At 34.7% G+C, this 18652-nt stretch overlaps 1 protein-coding gene across 1 annotated transcript in view; it reads left to right on the top strand.

The window, feature by feature from the left end:
• The window catches only part of LOC133333769 (uncharacterized), a gene marked incomplete at its 3' end in the record, with an annotated part of 64525 nt that extends 50658 nt beyond the window's left edge, over positions 1-13867 (top strand). The window contains exons 4-6 of the mRNA XM_061542060.1: positions 457-708; positions 5130-5218; positions 13687-13867. Coding sequence (XP_061398044.1) covers positions 457-708; positions 5130-5218; positions 13687-13867 — 522 coding nt within the window. The remainder of the gene's footprint in view (positions 1-456; positions 709-5129; positions 5219-13686) is intronic.
• Between the last annotated feature and the right edge of the window lie 4785 nt (positions 13868-18652).

Here is an 18652-nt window from a genome sequence, read left to right as displayed (position 1 = left end):
TCTTTAATAAATCCACGCCTCAGTTGGCCCTTGAAAAATATTCTTTAATAAATCCACGCCTCAGTTGGCCCCTTGAAAAATATTCTTTAATAAATCCACGCCTCAGTTGGCCCTTGAAAAATATTCTTTAATAAATCCACGCCTCAGTTGGCCCTTGACATCAGCAGTCATGTCATCATCACCCATCATCAACATCATGGTCCGCGTCATCGTCACCATGATTGTGCAGGCGACAAATTGTATTTTTATTATTTTAAGTATTGATCTAATTTTTATAGTCATCAAATGCTATTTATTTTAGTTGTCAGCTTATTTTTTTCACTCATCTTTTCAATAGTTTCCCCCACGCCGTCTACTTCGTTTGCTTGTCGTTACACACTGCTCTATATTATACGCTAGTTTCCCTTTCACCTTCTGTAATCTGTTCTCTTTTATTCTTGTTATTCTTCTCCTTAGGCATCATCAATCGTGGTGACTCCTTTCGTCGACGCCGTTCACGCAGCAATAGCTTGGCTCCTGTCAGTCCCATACATCCACGCATTGGTGCTCTGGCCGGCTGTACCGACATGGATATGCAGGAGGGCGTTAATACACCGGCGCCCGTTGATGTCTATCACGTGGAGATGTTGGGCGCAGCGGGTTCGGGCAAACAGTCATTAGTTTCACAATTTCGCACTTCAGACTGTATTAATGCATACGATGGACCAGGTAAAGTGGAACAAAAAAAAGAACTTGTTATGAAATAAGCTCAAACACACACACACACCACCACCACCAAAGAGACACAAACAGACAGACAAAGTTACGTGTATTTCCATTTGCACAGCCTCCTAGGCCATGCAAAAAATGCTGAGAGGCTATTCTCTCGAAATGAAAGGAAATGGGATAATCATAATAATCAGGTTGCTGGAGGCGGTAGTACGGTAAATTATAGGTAGTGCTTGGTTCGGTATGGGCTAGAGAAAAGAAGGGAAAGTATTATATTAATATTTTTTTTTATATACAAGTGTAAATGCGTCTCGGTGATTAAAGAGGAAACATGTTAAATTATTCACATTTCATAATGGGTGGGTAAAAGATATGCAGAGAAACGAAGATGAGGGGAAATAAAAACTAACGATGTTTGTTTTTAGATTTCAAGTGAAAGTACACGAGACACAAAGGTGGGAGTTTTTTTATTAATAACTAGGAGAAACCATATAGGCAAATGGTTGGAAGAGCAACGCATTTCGAAATTTTGAAATTATATTATATTCAGTAAAGCGAACGGTCTGACTATATGATATCCCAATTATTACCCGAACATCGCGACATTTTTCAAGGAGAAAGGAATCTGACCAGGAAGAAATCGATCAATATTTGAAGGATCAAATGGACCTATACTTGTGTGTGGAAAATGGCAAAAATTTAATTTTAGGGTGTATTTATTTACACCTGTACTCGGATGTGTGTTATATGTAACTATTTAAAGGGGATCTACGTATTTTGAATTTGTTTAGTATCACCATTACCACATTAGAAGGGGTAAATATCACGCTGATCACGATATTTACATGCCGTTCCAGTTATGGTCAAGGACGGCAACTATATTTTTCGATGGTAAGGGGATGATATTTTTTGGAGATGAAAACTTTATTTTTGTCTATTTTACTAGTCACTCTAGAGGCCACAATTATAAGTCGAACATTACAACAAAATTGTGGCCATATTCAGCAGGACCTATCTGTGACAAAATTACGAAATTTTAATGCTAAGGCGTAAATGTTCACCACGGGAAAACAAAATTCGGAAAATATAAATCAGAGTAAGAAAGACGAGCTGTTGTCCTCTCATCGGTCAAGAAATATTGTCCAGGCAGGGATGCAGAAAGTTATTTTTCCGTGGTAGTTGGGTACGAATTAATATGCGAATATTTATCATCAACAATTAGAAACTTCGATAAGTTGAGCCGATTCAAAATTCCTTAAAACGATAAGGATCTTTATATGTGAACCATGAACCATATCATAAGGGTGCAATACGAGGGTTACTATGTATATTGCTGTCGATAAGTTCAGCGGCGACGTTCATTCAATATTCCTTAAATCGGTAAAGGCCTTTATGAGAGAAGCTATGAAAGAAGCTCCTTCAATATACCGAAATTTATGCAAGTCGTCTCTATATGGGTGTTATGGATCTACATCAAAAAACTTGTGCAGGAGTAATTTTTATACCCTACACAACTATGTTGTCAGGGTTGGTCAGGCGAAATATTGGTCCTAGACCCACCTTTAAGTATACCGATCGTCATATCTCGACCAGCTGAATCGATCTAGACATGTGTGTCCGTCCGTCCGTCTGTCCATTATAATTTGTAAACACGATACAAGCCACAGTTATGGACCAATCGTCACGAAATTTTGCATTTATGATGGGTTCTGGTCAGTGAAGACCCCTATTGTTTTTTTTTTTAAATCGGTTAATATTTAGGGGATGAAATGGACCAAAAACATTATTTTTGTCAGATTTTCTGGGCGCTCCTGAGGCCACAATTATGGCCTAAACATTGCATGTTTTGATAAAGATCGGTCAATATTTAGCGGGCCAAATGGACCGATAAATTGATAGTATATCCAAGAGGAGTTATTGCCTTTAAATTGATACCAAATATATTGTCGTATGTACTCGGATGTGCGAGTTACACATAAATATTTACAGCTGCTTACGTATTCAGATATTATTTAATAAACCTTTACCATACTAGAGGTCGGAAATATAGCGCTGATCGCTTTGAAATTTTCCTTGAGGATCCAGGTATGGTCATGGACAACGCATATAATTTTCGGTGATGATCAGATTAAAATTTTGGGATGAAGTGGACCGAAAACTAATTTTTTTTCGAGTCAATATATAGGCCACAAGCCGAAAACCACAACACAACCCACGGTGAAGGGAATCTGGACAAGTAATTAAAGGGATGTATTTAATATTGGGATGTTCGGAAAATATGTCAGTGTAAGGAAGATGTGCTGTTGATCTCTAGTCGGTCAAAAGGGTGCAAATATCACGAAATATTGACCAGGCTCGAAATAAACATACGCAAAAGTTAGAGTTCCGTGGTAGTTTGTAGGGTATCATATGGTCGGCCCATCCGACTATATTGCTCCGCTCACTGTTTTTAAATATCGAAAACGGGACTGTAAATTTTTATTGAGGATATATCAATATGTATAGAAAATATTCTGCAGAAATATTTATCATCCTGTCCGGAATGTCAAATTTCAGTCAAATCAGTAATTATCTTCAAAATACCCAAAACGGAGACTTTTATTTGAAAATTATTTTAAACATGTAAGGAAAATTCAAAAGTCGGACGGTCCGACTATATGATGCCCTCAGCACTTTGTACGTATACATACAAGATATGTTCATATGTACAATATCCATAGTACAGACATGGGACCACTGAATTAGAATCGGACAAAAATAAATGTGTGAACAACACAGATATTGAACAAATTTCTGAAACCTATGAAAAATGACATGTCAATCGGACAAACTTGGGTGTACCATTTATATAAAATCGAGCAATATTACGTATGGGAGCTATATGCAAATCTGGACGTATTTAAGCAACCATTTGGTATGCTGCAGCAATATTTGCATTATATATATTTTACAAAATTCAGTACACCTATTCTAGGTTCGAAAAAATTTTATTTATTTGTTACACCATTTAGAAGAAATCAGATGAAAAATATATGGAAGCTATCCTGAACCAAATTATGTCTCAATCGGACACATATTGGGAGTTTGGTGCACCATTTACATTATATCGTACCAAAATATATATCGGAGCTATATCTAAATCTGAAACAATTTCAGCAAAACTTCACATGCAACAACCTGCCCCAATTGCAAAACGCTATGCATAATGTTGTCTCAATCTGAGAAACTATGGCTGTTTGACGCACTATTTACATAAAATCGATCGAAACTACATATGAGTTTTGTCGAAATCGGTTTAGATTTAGTTATAGGACCGATTTCAACAAAACTTTACATACATTAATCAGAACCCAATTCAGTACGCTGTGCAAAATGTTGTCTCAATTGGACAAATATTGGGACGAATATATATATATATATATATATGGGAGCTATATCTAAATCTGAACCGATATTCTCCAATTTCAATAGGTTTCATCCTTGGATCAAATAAGTGACCAGTGCCAAATTTTATCCAAAAATACAGGGATGGACGGGCAGAAAAAAGGATTTATGCATTTCTGATAAATCCTTTTTCTGTTACCAACATATGCACAAAGACATAATACCCTGCACCACAGTATGATGAACGGTATAAAAGTATGGGTCATATTGAAATTTTGTTAACCTCCAAAAAACGGAATGTCAAATTACAGTTGCTTTGTTGGGAACTGTGCAAAAATATTCAAAATTTCGAGAATGGGATAAGACCTTTATCTGGCGGTTAAGGCAAAACCTTTATCTATATTGATATTTTTCTGCATAGCCTCCAAAAACCCGGATTACCAAATTTCAGTCACTGACTATGACAATATCTCTGAGAAAGAAATCATATCAAATTATAGACCCTCAGCCTGGGTCTACATTTGAAAAATTAATGGTATAAATAAGCATTAACCAAAATGTGGGCCTATAAAGAACATTTTCTGGGAAGAAAAACAATAATCTCAAATAATTGTCACATCGGTAGGAAAATAACCCTAGGACCATAGAATTATCTAAAATTGGACAAGTTCTGTAGGTGGAAGTTATGCCAAATTTTAGTCGCATTACATTATGGCTCAATGACAGGGTTTTTAATGACTTTTTGCCATAGCATCGATAAAAAATTGCAAATAAACCCTTCAACACATAGCAAGTGGACGGTACTGTCTCGGTTCTTTCTGCAACGAATATTTCGAGGTGTTGCAAAATAATCTTTAATTTTATATTCACTCCATCTCATGTGGAGGTTATAGAAAATCTGTTATCAAAAATGTCATAGAAAATATTTTATTGACAATATTTACTATACAAAATATGTAAACCGTTAACTCAAAATTTATCTTTTTATTGATTCGAATAATAATTATCTTCTTCCTCTTCCTTTTTCTCTCTTGCAGAATGTGACGAAAATGAACAAAACATTTCAATTATATTAAATAATATTGAATCCGAATTGAAATTTAGAATAAATCAACGTGAAACAAAGGTAAGTTTATAAAAAAAATACTATGAGTCTTTGCAGTCAACCCCCTCATTTGTTTAAAGCGGCAATATAATAAATAATTTGCCAAAAAAAACACAAATTTGTCAACAATAAAAACAGAAAATTTGAAAAGTTTGTCGCCATCAAACTATTTCTTAGTTGTGTTCTTCTTGGTTCTTAAATCAATATTTTTCTCCATTTGTTTTTTTCTCAAATGCTAATTTTATGTGATTGACATGCATATATAGACTGGCAGACAAACATCTTTGCCATTTCGAATTTGTGAAACACACCCAGACACTCAAACAAATGTGTGTCAGTATTAATCTATTATTAATTACTGTGTTTTCTACACACACTCTCGCAAGCATCTGAAAAGTGAAAACAAAACTATCAATAAATTTATGATGACAGCGAATTTAAAAAAAATACAAAAAAATAATTGTTAAAATAGCTTTAAATGTATTCGTCGAATTTGTATTTAGCAATAAATTAAAATTTATGGATTTCATAAAAATTAAAAAACGAAATGGAAAATAGTTTTATAACTTTGATTTGTTTACAATTTGTACCACGCGAAAACTGAAAAATTAAATATACACATTTATCATAAAAAGCACATAATTGCATAATTTCAAAGTTGTTAACCCCTAATGACCTTAAACTTTTCTTTTGATTTCCATGGGGCATTGGAAATTAAAATTGGGTGACCTCCAAATCTATTTTTATACCCTTCACCACACTGTGGTACAGGGTATTATATATTTCTGCATATGTTTGAAACAGGCAAAAATAATCGAGATAGACCTTTCAGAATATGCATAGAATCACTTTCTGAGTCGATTTATGCATGTCCGTCCGTGTGTCTGTCTGTCCATTTTAAATTGTAAACAAAGTACAGATCGCAGTTTTGATTCGAATTGGATGAAATTTGGCACAGCTCATTTATTTGGCCCAAGGATGAACCCTATTGAAATTGGAAAAAAACGATTCAGATTTAGATATAGCTCCCATATATAGTTTTGCCCGATTTAAGGTAAATGGTGCACCAAAATTTTTATATATCTTTCGATTTGCACTAAATTTGGCGTAGCGTACTGAATTGAACCTAGAGTGACATCTGCTAAGTTTCATGAAAATCGGTCCAGATTTAGATATAGCTCCCATATATAGTTTCGTCCGATTTTATGTAAATGGTACACCAGAGACCCTATATGCCTTCCGATTTGCACGAAGTTTGGCATGAAGTACTAAATTGAGCCTAGAGTGATGTTCCCTGAAAATCGGTCCAGATTTAGATATAGCTCCCATATATAGTTTCGTCCGATTTTATTTAAATTCTGCACCAAAGACCCCATATATCTTCCATATATAGTTTCATCCGATTTTATGTAAATGGTACACCAAAGTCCCTATATGCCTTTCGATTTGTACGAAATTTGGCATGCCGTACTGAATTGAGCCTAGAGTGACGTCTGCCATGTTTCGTTAATATCGGTCCAGATTTAGATATAGATCCCACATATAATTTCGTTCGATTTTATGTAAATGGTACACCAAAGTCCCTATATGCCTTTCGATTTGCACGAAATTTGGCCTAACGTACTGAATTGAGCCTAGAGTGACATCTACACACGTTTCGTGAAAATCAGTCCAGATTTAGATATAGATCCCATATATAATTTCGTTCGATTTTATGTAAATGGTACACCAAAGTCCCTATATATCTTTCGAATTGCACGAAATTTGGCATAGCGTACTGAATTGAGCCTAGAGTGATGTTTGCCAAGTTTCGTGAAAATCGGTCCAGATTTATATATAGCTCCCTTATATATTATCGATTTATTTTAAGTAATTGACGCACCAAGGAACCAATATATGGCTGATAGCATAACCTAACCTGTGACAAGAAATCTGTTCATATTTGGAATAGCTTCCATATATATTTTCGTCCGATTTTAAGTAAATGGTGCATTAAACTCCTCATGTTTTTCAGATTGACATGAAATTTTGCTCATCGTACAAAATTTAGCATAGAATAGCGTAACAAACGAATGACATGTTTATGGATTAATCTTAGTCGATTCACATTTAGATAAGTATTACATATTTTAGTTCATCCAATTTCATGTTAATGGTCCTGTTTAATATACCCATAGTGGTGAAGGGTATCATATAGTCGGCCCTGTTCGACTTTACTACTTTCCTTAAAAAAAAATCGTACAATTTTTTTAAACAAATTCTTAATTAATTTTCCAATAAAATCATTTGCAATAATTTATTCGGAATTTTTGGTCCAATAAAAACGTTTTTATTCCAAAAATATGTTTTTGTATGAAAAATAAAATTGTGGGGAGAAGGTACCACAGATGGCGGACCTGGATACTGACAGGAATTGTAAAAATATTACGATGACTATTTAATGGACCATATCGGATATCAAATAATTTGATATTTTATGGGGGAGGTACCAGAAGGGGCGGACCGATTGATTCCATCATGCATTTTATTGTTTTTATTTTTTGGAAACCCCATTTTTATTTGGTAACCTACAACATGGAACCCAAAAAAACGCACACACAAACATCTTAATGACGTCTTTATTCTAAAATTGTCAAACAAATTGGAAACACCCCCTTCGAAAAAGTCTATATTCTATTCGCCCCCTAAGCTCTTGTTAGTGTAGGCAACTACTACACCCATACATTGTTTTCTGGTCCCATAACAGGCATAGTTTTCATCCGACAATCATCTTGCATTTTAAATTAATATCCAAATGGATGGGGTGGACGGACATGCCATTTGTCATTTCATTTGTTGTTGTTGTGATGACTTTGTTGTGCACATTATTTTATAATGTTTGCATGTCTCTATTTGTTGTAGTAGTTGTTGTTGTTAAAATATTCATAATTTCTCTAAGTGCTGCAAATTGCTGAGGTTTGCAGTGGAGAAGAAAGATTTCAATTGTTCTATACACTAACAGAGAATGGACTGGGTATGCAAAGTTTTCTAAATTGTTTGTAATTATTCGAAATTTAATAAAAAAATTTTACAAAATTCAAAATTTGAAAAAAGTTTTGTACAAAACCAAAGACTATTTATTTTTTATACCCTTCACCACACTGTGGTACAGGGTATTATGTCGTTGTGCATATGTTTGTAACAGGCAAAAGGAAACGAGATAGACACATGGTTCCTTTTGAGAATATGCATAGAATCACTTTTTAAGTCGACTTATGCATGTCTGTCCGTCCGTCTGTCTGTCTATCCATGATAAATTGTAAACAAAGTAAAGGTCGCATTTATGATTCGAATTGGCACAGCTCATTTATTTGGCCCAAGGACGAACCCTATTGAAATTGGGAAAAATCGGTTCAGATTTAGATCCGCTCCCATATATATTTTCATCCGATTTAAGGTAAATGGTGCACCAAAGTGCCTATATATCTTTCGATTTGCACGAAATTTGACATAGAGTATTGAATTAAGTCTATAGTGATGTGTGTTAAGTTTCGTGAAAATCGGTTCAGATTTCGATATAGCTCCTATACATAGTGTCGTCCGATTTGAGGTAAATAGTGCACCAAAGTCCCTATATATCCTTCGGTTTGCACGAAATTTGACATAGCGTACTGAATTAAGCCTAGAATGATGTGTGTAAAGTTTCGTGAAAATCGGTTCAGATTTAGATATAGCTTCCATATATATTTTCGTCCGATTTAAAGTAAATAGTGCACCTTTGATTTGCACGAAATTTGACATAGCGTACTGAATTGAGTCTAGAATGATGAGTGGTAAGTTTCGTGAAAATCGGTTCAGATTTAGATATAGCTCCCATATATATTTTCGTCCGATTTAAGGTAAATGGTGCACCAATGTCCCTATATATCTTTAGATTTTCAAGAAATTTGGCATAACGTACTGAATTGCGTCTATAATAATGTGTGCAAAGTTTCGTGAAATTCAGTTCAGATTTAAATATAGCTCCCAGATATATTTTCGTCCGATTTAAGGTAAATGGTGCACCAATGTCCCTATATATCCTTCGATTTGCACGAAATTTCGCACAGCGTACTGAATTAAGCCTAGAATGGTGTGTGCAAAGTTTCGTGAACATTGGTTCAGATTTAGATATAGCTGTCATATATATTTTCATCCGATTTAAGGTAAATGGTGCACCAAAGTGCCTATATATCTGTCGATTTGCACGAAATTTGACATAGCGTATTGAATTAAGTCTATAGTGATGTGTGTTATGTTTTGTGAAAATCGGTTCAGATTTCGATATAGCTCCCATATATAGTGTCGTCCGATTTGAGGTAAATAGTACACCAAAGTCCCTATATATCCTTCGATTTGCACGAAATTTGACATAGCATACTGAATTAAGCCTAGAATTATGTGTCAAAGTTTCGTGAAAATCGCTTCAGATTTAGATAAAGCTCCCAAATATATTTTCATCCAATTTGAGGTAAATAGTGCACCAAAGTCCTTCGATTAGCACGAAATTTAGCACAGCGCACTGAATTAAGCATAGAATGATGTGTGGAAAGTTTCGTGAAAATCGGCTCAGATTTAGATACAGCTCCCAAATATATTTTCGTCCGATTTCAGGTAAATAGTGCACCAAAGTCCCTATATATCCTTCGATTTGCACGAAATTTAGCATAGCGTACTAAATTAATTCTAGAACGATGTGTGTTAAATTTAGTGAAAATCGCTTCAGTTTAGATATAGCTCACATATATATTTTCGTCCGATTTAAGGTAAACGGTGCACCAAAGTCCCTATATATCTTTAGATTTTCAAGAAATTTGGCACAGCGTACTGAATTAAGCCTAGAATAATGTGCGCTAATTTTCGTAAAAATTGGTTCAGATTTAGATATAGCTGTCATATATATTTTCGTCCGATTTTAGGTAAATAGTGCACCAAAGCCCCTATATATCCTTCGATTTGTACGAAATTTGGCATAGCGTACTGAATTGAGTCTAGAATGATGTGTGTTAAGTTTCGTTAAAATCGGTTAAGATTTAGATATAGCTCCAATATATATTTTCGTCCGATTTCAGGTAAATGGTGAACCAGAGTCCCTATATATATATCGTAATGAATTTAGTATAACCTTTAAGTTAGGTATAAATGCTGCACCGAATCCCCCAGGTGGGTCCGATTGGCACAAAATTTTGCACAACTTATAGAAGTTATTATGAGATAACGTGTGGCAAGTTTTGTTGAAATTAGTTAAAATGTAGATATATTTCCTATATATAGTTTTGTCAGATTTTAAGTAAAATGTTCACCAAAGACCCAATGTTATACACTGCGTATCATAACTATAGACGCACCCGTAATTCAATTGGTATGTTAGTTGACAAATAAAATGGACCCATTAAGTTATTGTTCACAATAAAACGATCAAAAACACATATTATTCAACAAAAATAATTAATTTATTCTTTATGGTTTCGCCGAATTCTGCACTTTCAAAATTGCTGGTGTTGCATAACTATAGACGCACTTTTACAAAATTAGAAAAATTTATTTTTTAAAACTTAAATAAAATAAAATAACTTTTATAAATAATGGGTACGGCCTCCCTTATTTTGAATAAGTTCAAAAATTTTATCCATAACACTGTTGATCAAAATTATTCGCAAGTCTTCATCGATTGACCGCCATTCATCGATAATCACTTCGTGGAAATAAAATAATGTTTGATATTGGCGGTTTTCTGCATAGACACGACGAGGCAAGATTCCACACATGTTCTCGATCGGATTCTGGTCGGAAATTTTAATATTTTTCGATTTTAACCATACTTGAGTATGGCCACTTTTATGAACTGGTGCGTTGTCCTGCTAAAAAACGAGTCCTTGATTGTGGCTGCTTTCCCAAAATGTCAATAATTTGTCTTCCAAGACTTGAACGTACTCCATTGAATTCATCCGACAACATGGAAATGTCAAATAATGGCTATAAAATGCTCCCAAGGCCATTAAGGAACCACCACCGAAATATCGTATTAAGAAATAACGATATTTCGGTAACCGCCACATTGGGAGCATTTTATAGCCACGGAATGCTTTATTTGACATTTCCATGCTGTCGGATGAATTCAATGGAGTACGTTCAAGTCTTGGAAGACAAATTATTGACATTTTGGGAAAGCAGCAACAATCAAGGACTCGTTTTTTAGCAGGACAACGCACCAGTTCATAAAAGTGGCCATACTCAAGTATGGTTAAAATCGAAAAATATTAAAATTTCCGACCAGAATCCGATCGAGAACATGTGTGGAATCTTGCCTCGTCGTGTCTATGCAGAAAACAGCCAATACTAAACATTATTTTATTTCCACGAAGTGATTATCGATGAATGGCGGTCAATCGATGAAGACTTGCGAATAATTTTGATCAACAGTGTGATGGATAAAATTTTTGAACTTATTCAAAATAAGGGAGGCCGTACCCATTATTTATAAAAGTTATTTTATTTTATTTAAGTTTTAAAAAATAAATTTTTCTAATTTTGTAAAAGTGCGTCTATAGTTATGCAACACCAGCAATTTTGAAAGTGCAGAATTCGGCGAAACCATAAAGAATAAATTAATTATTTTTGTTGAATAATATGTGTTTTTGATCGTTTTATTGTGAACAATAACTTAATGGGTCCATTTTATTTGTCAACTAACATACCAATTGAATTACGGGTGCGTCTATAGTTATGATACGCAGTGTATAGTTTATATAACCTAGCGTGTGGGAAGTTTTATTGAAATCGGTTCAAATTTGCATAGAGCTACCATATGTTCTCCCGATTTTAACTAAATGATGCACCAAGAATTAAAAATGTGGCCGATATTCAGTGACAAGTTTCGATGAAATCGGCTTAGATTTCAATATAGCTTTTATAAATATTTTCGTCCGATTTGAAGTAAATGGTGCACCAAACTCCTCATGTTTATCAGATATGTATCCAAATAATCAACGGGTATCCGACTGATATATGCTTTCAATTGATTTACATAATTTTGTCTCATTGTAAGAAGCAACTCTATATCTGATCAAATGAAAAATTGAATATAGTTTGCAGAAAGATATGTTTATGGGACCTATTTCATTTTACTGATCCTTCACAAATGCGACGTCTATTAAGATTCATCTGTTGAATATACCCGAAGTGGTGAAGGGTATCATATAGTCGGCCCCGTCCGACTTTACTACTTTCCTTACTGGTTTTTATTTTAATTTTTTGTGTTGTGTTTTCGTTGTCAGCTATCGTCCTCTGATGTCCATTATTTGTTTTTCTGTGAACAATTTTCGCATTTGGCTCATAGCCAATTGTAATTTTTCTTCATGGGGGATTGTCTCTCTGTTCATTGCTCGCAAAAGAACAGCAACCACACACACGCACACAAAATTAAATCGTGACCATATAATCGGAAAGAAAATAATAATAATTTCAATTTTTTGTTCATGAATCCATTTGTTTTTTTTTCGTTTACCGGTAATCAAAATAAATGAATGAATGAAAAATCATAGAACATGAATATGAAAATAGTTGGAGACACGTAAAAGCAAAGTGTCGCTGCAGAATGGTAGGATACACTTTTTTAACAAATATTTTTCACGGATCGATAAATGGTGAATTTTTGAAAAAAAAATATTTGTTAAAGTAACAAACTTGCGTGAATTAAACGGATTTTATAAAACAAAATTCTGATGTACTAAAAATATTTTTTTTTTGAAGTACCAAAAAGGTTTGTTTCTTAACGAAAATATTTTTTTAAGTACCAAACAGGTATGGGTTTTAAAAAGGGGTGTTTTTTTGAAAACAAATATTTGTTTCAAGTGTAGATTTTTAAAAAATATTTTTTCCGAGGCCATTAGTGACGTGGTTTTTTAAATGTATATTTTTTTAAGATCAACACAACAAGTCTGCATTCTTTAAACATATATTTTTTTCGCTTTTCCGAATTCGTATTCTTGTCCTTTGGCAACCACCAAATTTCCTTTTCCCAACACTTTTTTTCATCTAAATGACCAAAAACTTGTAAATTTAATTCAAAAAGAACCCCACATAATTTATTACCATTAGCTGAATTGCAACCCAAACCACAAACCCGATATAAAATCGAAAGACAAATGACTGGCCACGAAAATAACAACTGAGCCCTGAACATCTCCGCAAATGACAATTGCACGCGAAAAGCCCAAAGAAAAGGCACAAAACGATTTATCCTTAGGGGGAGCTGGCTGCAAATTAATATCCTGCCGAAAAATGCTTTTGTTGACAATAACTTAATTATTTTCTAATTTCTCTTCTTGTATTTTTCTTTGTTTTCTTCCAAAAAAAAAATTCTTTTCCCCAAAATCATTTCCGTTGACGAAAACCACCTCCGCCTTCGACACCATCACCGCAAACAACTACAACGACAACACCAACATATTATGCAACAATCCAAAAAGGACGAATTGGAAAAAGCCGATGCCTTCTTGGTTGTCTACTCCTGTGTGGATAAGGAATCATTTACACGCGCCAAAAATATTCTTGCCCATCTGCAAGACATGGATTTAATTAGGACCCGGCCAATTATATTGGTGGCAAATAAAATTGATTTGGCGCGGTCACGTGCCGTATCAGCCCAAGGTAAGTAAAGAAGAAGAAGCAGGAAGAAGAATGTTGAAAAAATATGCTTGAATTATTTAAGATAATAAATATATCTTAGAAAATTCCATTGGTATTCTTCAATGAAGTGAAGAGAGGAGACAATTTTTTTTTGGTTACGCATAATGAGCCAAGAAAATAATATTTAATTATGAAGTAATTAGACTAATAAATAGATATAATTTTGTGCAGATTTTTTTGGGGGGAATTATAAATATACAGAATTAATTATGCGAATTAGGAATGGAGTATTTCGAAAGGACTACCAAAAGAATAAAAACAAGTTAAAAATGCCTTATGTTCTACCGGGCCGAACTTTGAATACCCTCCACCATAGCTACACGGATAGTTACTTGAAATGAAAATGAAAAGTACAGGTCGCATTTTTGATTCAAATTGGATGAAATTTGGCACAGCTCATTTATTTGGCTCAAGGAAATTGGGAAAAATAGTTTCAGATTTAGTTATAGCTCCCATATATATTTTCGTCCGATTTTAGGTAAATAAAGCAACAAAGTCCCTATATATCCTTCGATTTGCACGAAATTTAGCATAACGTATTGATGTAAGTCTGGAACGATGTATTTTAAATTTCGCAGAAATCGGTTCAGATTTAGATATAGCTCCCATATATATTTTCGTCCGATTTTAGGTACATAGTACACCAAAGTCCCTATATATCCGTGGATTTGCACGAAATTTTGCATAGCGTACTGAAAGAAGTCTAGAGTGATGTGCGTTAAGTTTCGTGAAAATCGGTTCAAAAATAGATATAACTCCCATATATATTTTCGTACGATCTTATGTAAATGGTGCACAAAAGTCCATATATATCCTTCGATTCGATTGAATCGAGTCTAGAATGATGTGTGTTAAGTTTCCTGAAAATCGGTTCAGATTTAGATATGGCTCCCGTCCGATTTAAGATAAATGGTGTACTAAAGTCACTATATATGTTTCGATTTGCTCGAAATTTGGCATAGCGTACTGAATTAAGTCTAAAATGATGTGTGCAAAGTTTCGTGAAAATCGGTTCAGATTTAGATATAGCTCCCGTATATAGTTTCGCCCGATTTCTATTGACATTGACTCTATTTACATGTCCCAATATTTTATAGGTTTTAACCGAATTTTCCACTGAGTATTCTGTAATTGATCTATCGGTTCTTGGAGAGCGGAAAAAATATTTTTAGACATTTTTTTTTGGGTTTTGGCATAGCCCCCCAAAGAAGGATGCCATTTTCGGTATTATTAAAGTTTAATGTTTGCAATTTCGTATTCCTGATGGATAAAAAAACTGTAGATCACAACAGGGTCTCATATTATCATGGCCTATATCGAAATGATTTGTTTTCGTCCACCAAGAAAAATCAGAAATACCTCCAGTTCGGTTAGAGAATGCGGGAAAAATCTTCAAAATATCTGTGGCATTTATATGGGGGTTGAAAAATTCCTGCAAATTTATTTTTCACCCCAAGGACCCAGAAAAAGTACTGGACGCATTTATTATCAGATTAAGAGAATATTTTGCCCAGCGAGCTGAATTAAGTAGTTACTGATCGACGTGTGTGAAGTTTTGTCGAAATAAAAAATCGACTTCAAACAAATATCAATAGGTCATCCGTGGGGCTATGTCAGTACTTCTAGAAAACGTAACTACGTTATTCTAGGCTCAATTTTGTACGTTGTGCAAAATTTTATGTCAATCTGACAAACATGAGGAGTTTGATGTACAATTTACATAAAATCGTACGAAAGTATATATAGAAGCTATACCCAAATATGAAACGATTTCAACAAAACTTGTCACAGGTTATGTTATACTAATTTCGGTACGTTTAGTTCCTATTAGCCATATATTGGTTTCTTGGTGCGTCAATTACTTCATATCAGCTATATCTAAATCCCAACCGATTTTCACGAAACTTGGCAGACATCGCTCTACGCTCAATTCAGTACGTTATGCCAAATTTCGTACAAATCGAAAGATATATAGGGACTTTGGTGCACCATTTACATGAAATCGGACGAAACTATATATGGGAGCTATATCTAAATCTGGGCCGACTTTCATGAAATTTGGCAGACACCATTCTAGGCTCAATTCAGTACGTTATGCCAAATTTCGTACAAATCGAAAGATATATAGGGCTTTGGTGCACCATTTACATGAAATCGGACGAAAATATATATGGGAGCTATATCTAAATCTGAACCGATTTTCTCGAAACTTGGCACACATCATTACGGACCTAATTCAGTACTCTGTGCCAAATTTCATGCAAATCGAAATATATAGAGGGACTTTGGTGCCCCATTTACCTTAAATCGGACGAAACTATATATGGGAGCTATATCTAAATCTGGGCCGATTTTCATGAAACTTGGCAGACATCATTCTAGGCTCAATTCAGTACGTTATGCCAAATTTCGTACAAATCGAAAGATATATATGGACTTTGGTGCACCATTTACATGAAATCGGACGAAACTATATATGGGAGCTATATCCAAATCTGGGCCGATTTTCATGAAACTTAGCACACATCATTCTGGACCTAATTCAGTACGTTATGCCAAATTTTGTACAAATCGAAAGATATATAGGGACTTTGGTGCACCATTTACATGAAATCGGAAGAAACTATATATGGGAGCTATATCTAAATCTGGGCCGATTTTCACGAAACTTGACACACATCATTATGGACCTCATTCAGTACTCTGTGCCAAATTTCATGCAAATCGAAATATATAGAGGGACTTTGGTGCCCCTTTTACCTTAAATCGGACGAAAATATATATCGGAGCTATATCTAAATCTGAACCGATTTTCTCGAAACTTGGCACACATCATTATGGACCTAATTCAGTACTCTGTGCCGAATTTCATGCAAATCGAATTATATAGAGGGACATTGGTGCCCCATTTACCATAAATCGGACGAAAATATATATGGGAGCTATATCTAAATCTGAACCGATTTTTCCCAATTTCAATAGGGTTCGTCCTTGGGCCAAATAAGTGACTTGTGCCAAATTTCATCCAAATCGGATTATAAATGCGACCTGTACTTTGTTTACAATTTAACATCTACAGACGAACAGACGGACGGACGGACATGGATAAATCGACTCAGAAAGTGATTATATGCATATTCTCAAAAGGAACCGTGTGTCTATCTCGTTTCCTTTTTCCTGTTACAAACATATGCACAAAGACATAATACCCAGTACCACAGTGTGGTGAAGGGTATAAAATGCCTTAATTTCTACCGGGCGGAAATTTGAATACCCTCCACCATAGCTACGCGGATAGTTACTTGAAATGAAAATATAGGGAACACACCAAAAAATATACCGACAATTGTACAAAGCGATTGCTGTAAACCATACAAATTTCAAAACCCCAAAACACAGGTCGATATTGACAACGCATGGTAGGGTGGAACATGTGTATAAAATCCTCAAAATACTGTAATTTCACGCTAAATATTAAAAATACCGAAAACCGGTTGGTATCATTATATAAAGAACCTAACAATGTTTTTATCTCGATACCCTCCGTAAGTAGAATGATTAGAATATATGGCTAAATCGTCTTAGAATTCCACACATTTTAGGGTATAAGGTATCGCCCACACTATGGTGGAATACGTCTATAGACAGACAATCCCAAAACGCTGGAGACATCAGTTAACTATTTTAAAATAAACCAGTAAGGAAAGTAGTAAAGTCTCAATTTCAATAGGGTTCATTCTTGGGCTAAACAGATGAGCTGTGTAAAAATTACATCCAAATCGGATAATTAATGCGATCTGTACTTTGCAAAAATCGAATGTGATTCTATGCTTATTCTCAAAAAGAAACCCTGTGTTTATCTCGTTTCTTTTTGCCTGTTACAAACATATGTACAAAGGCATAATATCCTGTACCACAGTATGGTGAAGGGTATAAAAAGGAATTATATGGGGACTACCCCCAAAAGGTGGTGAATATAAATATATTTCGGGAGGGAGACTTGTTACCAAATACGACTACAAATATAAAATTACAGCGAATTCAATTAAAAATCGTTTCAAACCCCTCAAAATACAACTTGGGTACCCAATAAGAACGTGAAGTATCAAATTTCAGTAAATTCGGTTGAAAAAGGCACACAAACCCCCAAAATAATGAGGGTGTCTCTATATGGGGCTACCCAAAAAAACGGATCTGTTCCAAAGAAACATTGGGTCTAACACCATTACTTCGATGAGGCACATTTTTTTGTCGTATCAACTTGTATCATTAGTCATAAGGCTGAGGGTATAAAAATTATCAATATTGGTCCACTTTTTATGGGTAGAACCCATATAACAATATCACAAATTTTAGTATTTTGGGGAGTCTTTGGGGTTCAAAGCCCTCAAAATACAACTTGGGTACCCAATAAGAACGTGAAATATCAAATTGCAGGGAATTCTGTTGAAAAAGGCACTCAAACCCCCCCAAATAATGAGGGTGCCTCTATATGGTGCTACCTGAAAAAACGGATCTGGTCCAAAGAAACATGGAGTCTAACACCATTATCTCGATGAGGCACATTAGCCATAGGGCTGAGGGTATAAAAATTATCAATATTGGTCCATTTTTGTGGGTAGAACCCATATAACAATATCACAAATTTTGGTATTTTGGGAAGTCTGGGCACATGTTTCTACCAAATTGGCATTAATTTAATATTTTGGGTTTTAGTTGAGTAGAAAATCTCCCTACTAACAATAT

Source organism: Musca vetustissima, unplaced genomic scaffold, assembly GCF_032173495.1.
Source record: "Musca vetustissima isolate MV318-11 ecotype Yass unplaced genomic scaffold, APGP_CSIRO_Mvet_v1 utg31364, whole genome shotgun sequence".
In the NCBI taxonomy this organism is placed as follows: domain Eukaryota; kingdom Metazoa; phylum Arthropoda; class Insecta; order Diptera; family Muscidae; genus Musca; species Musca vetustissima.
This window is presented reverse-complemented; position numbering and strand designations above follow the sequence as displayed.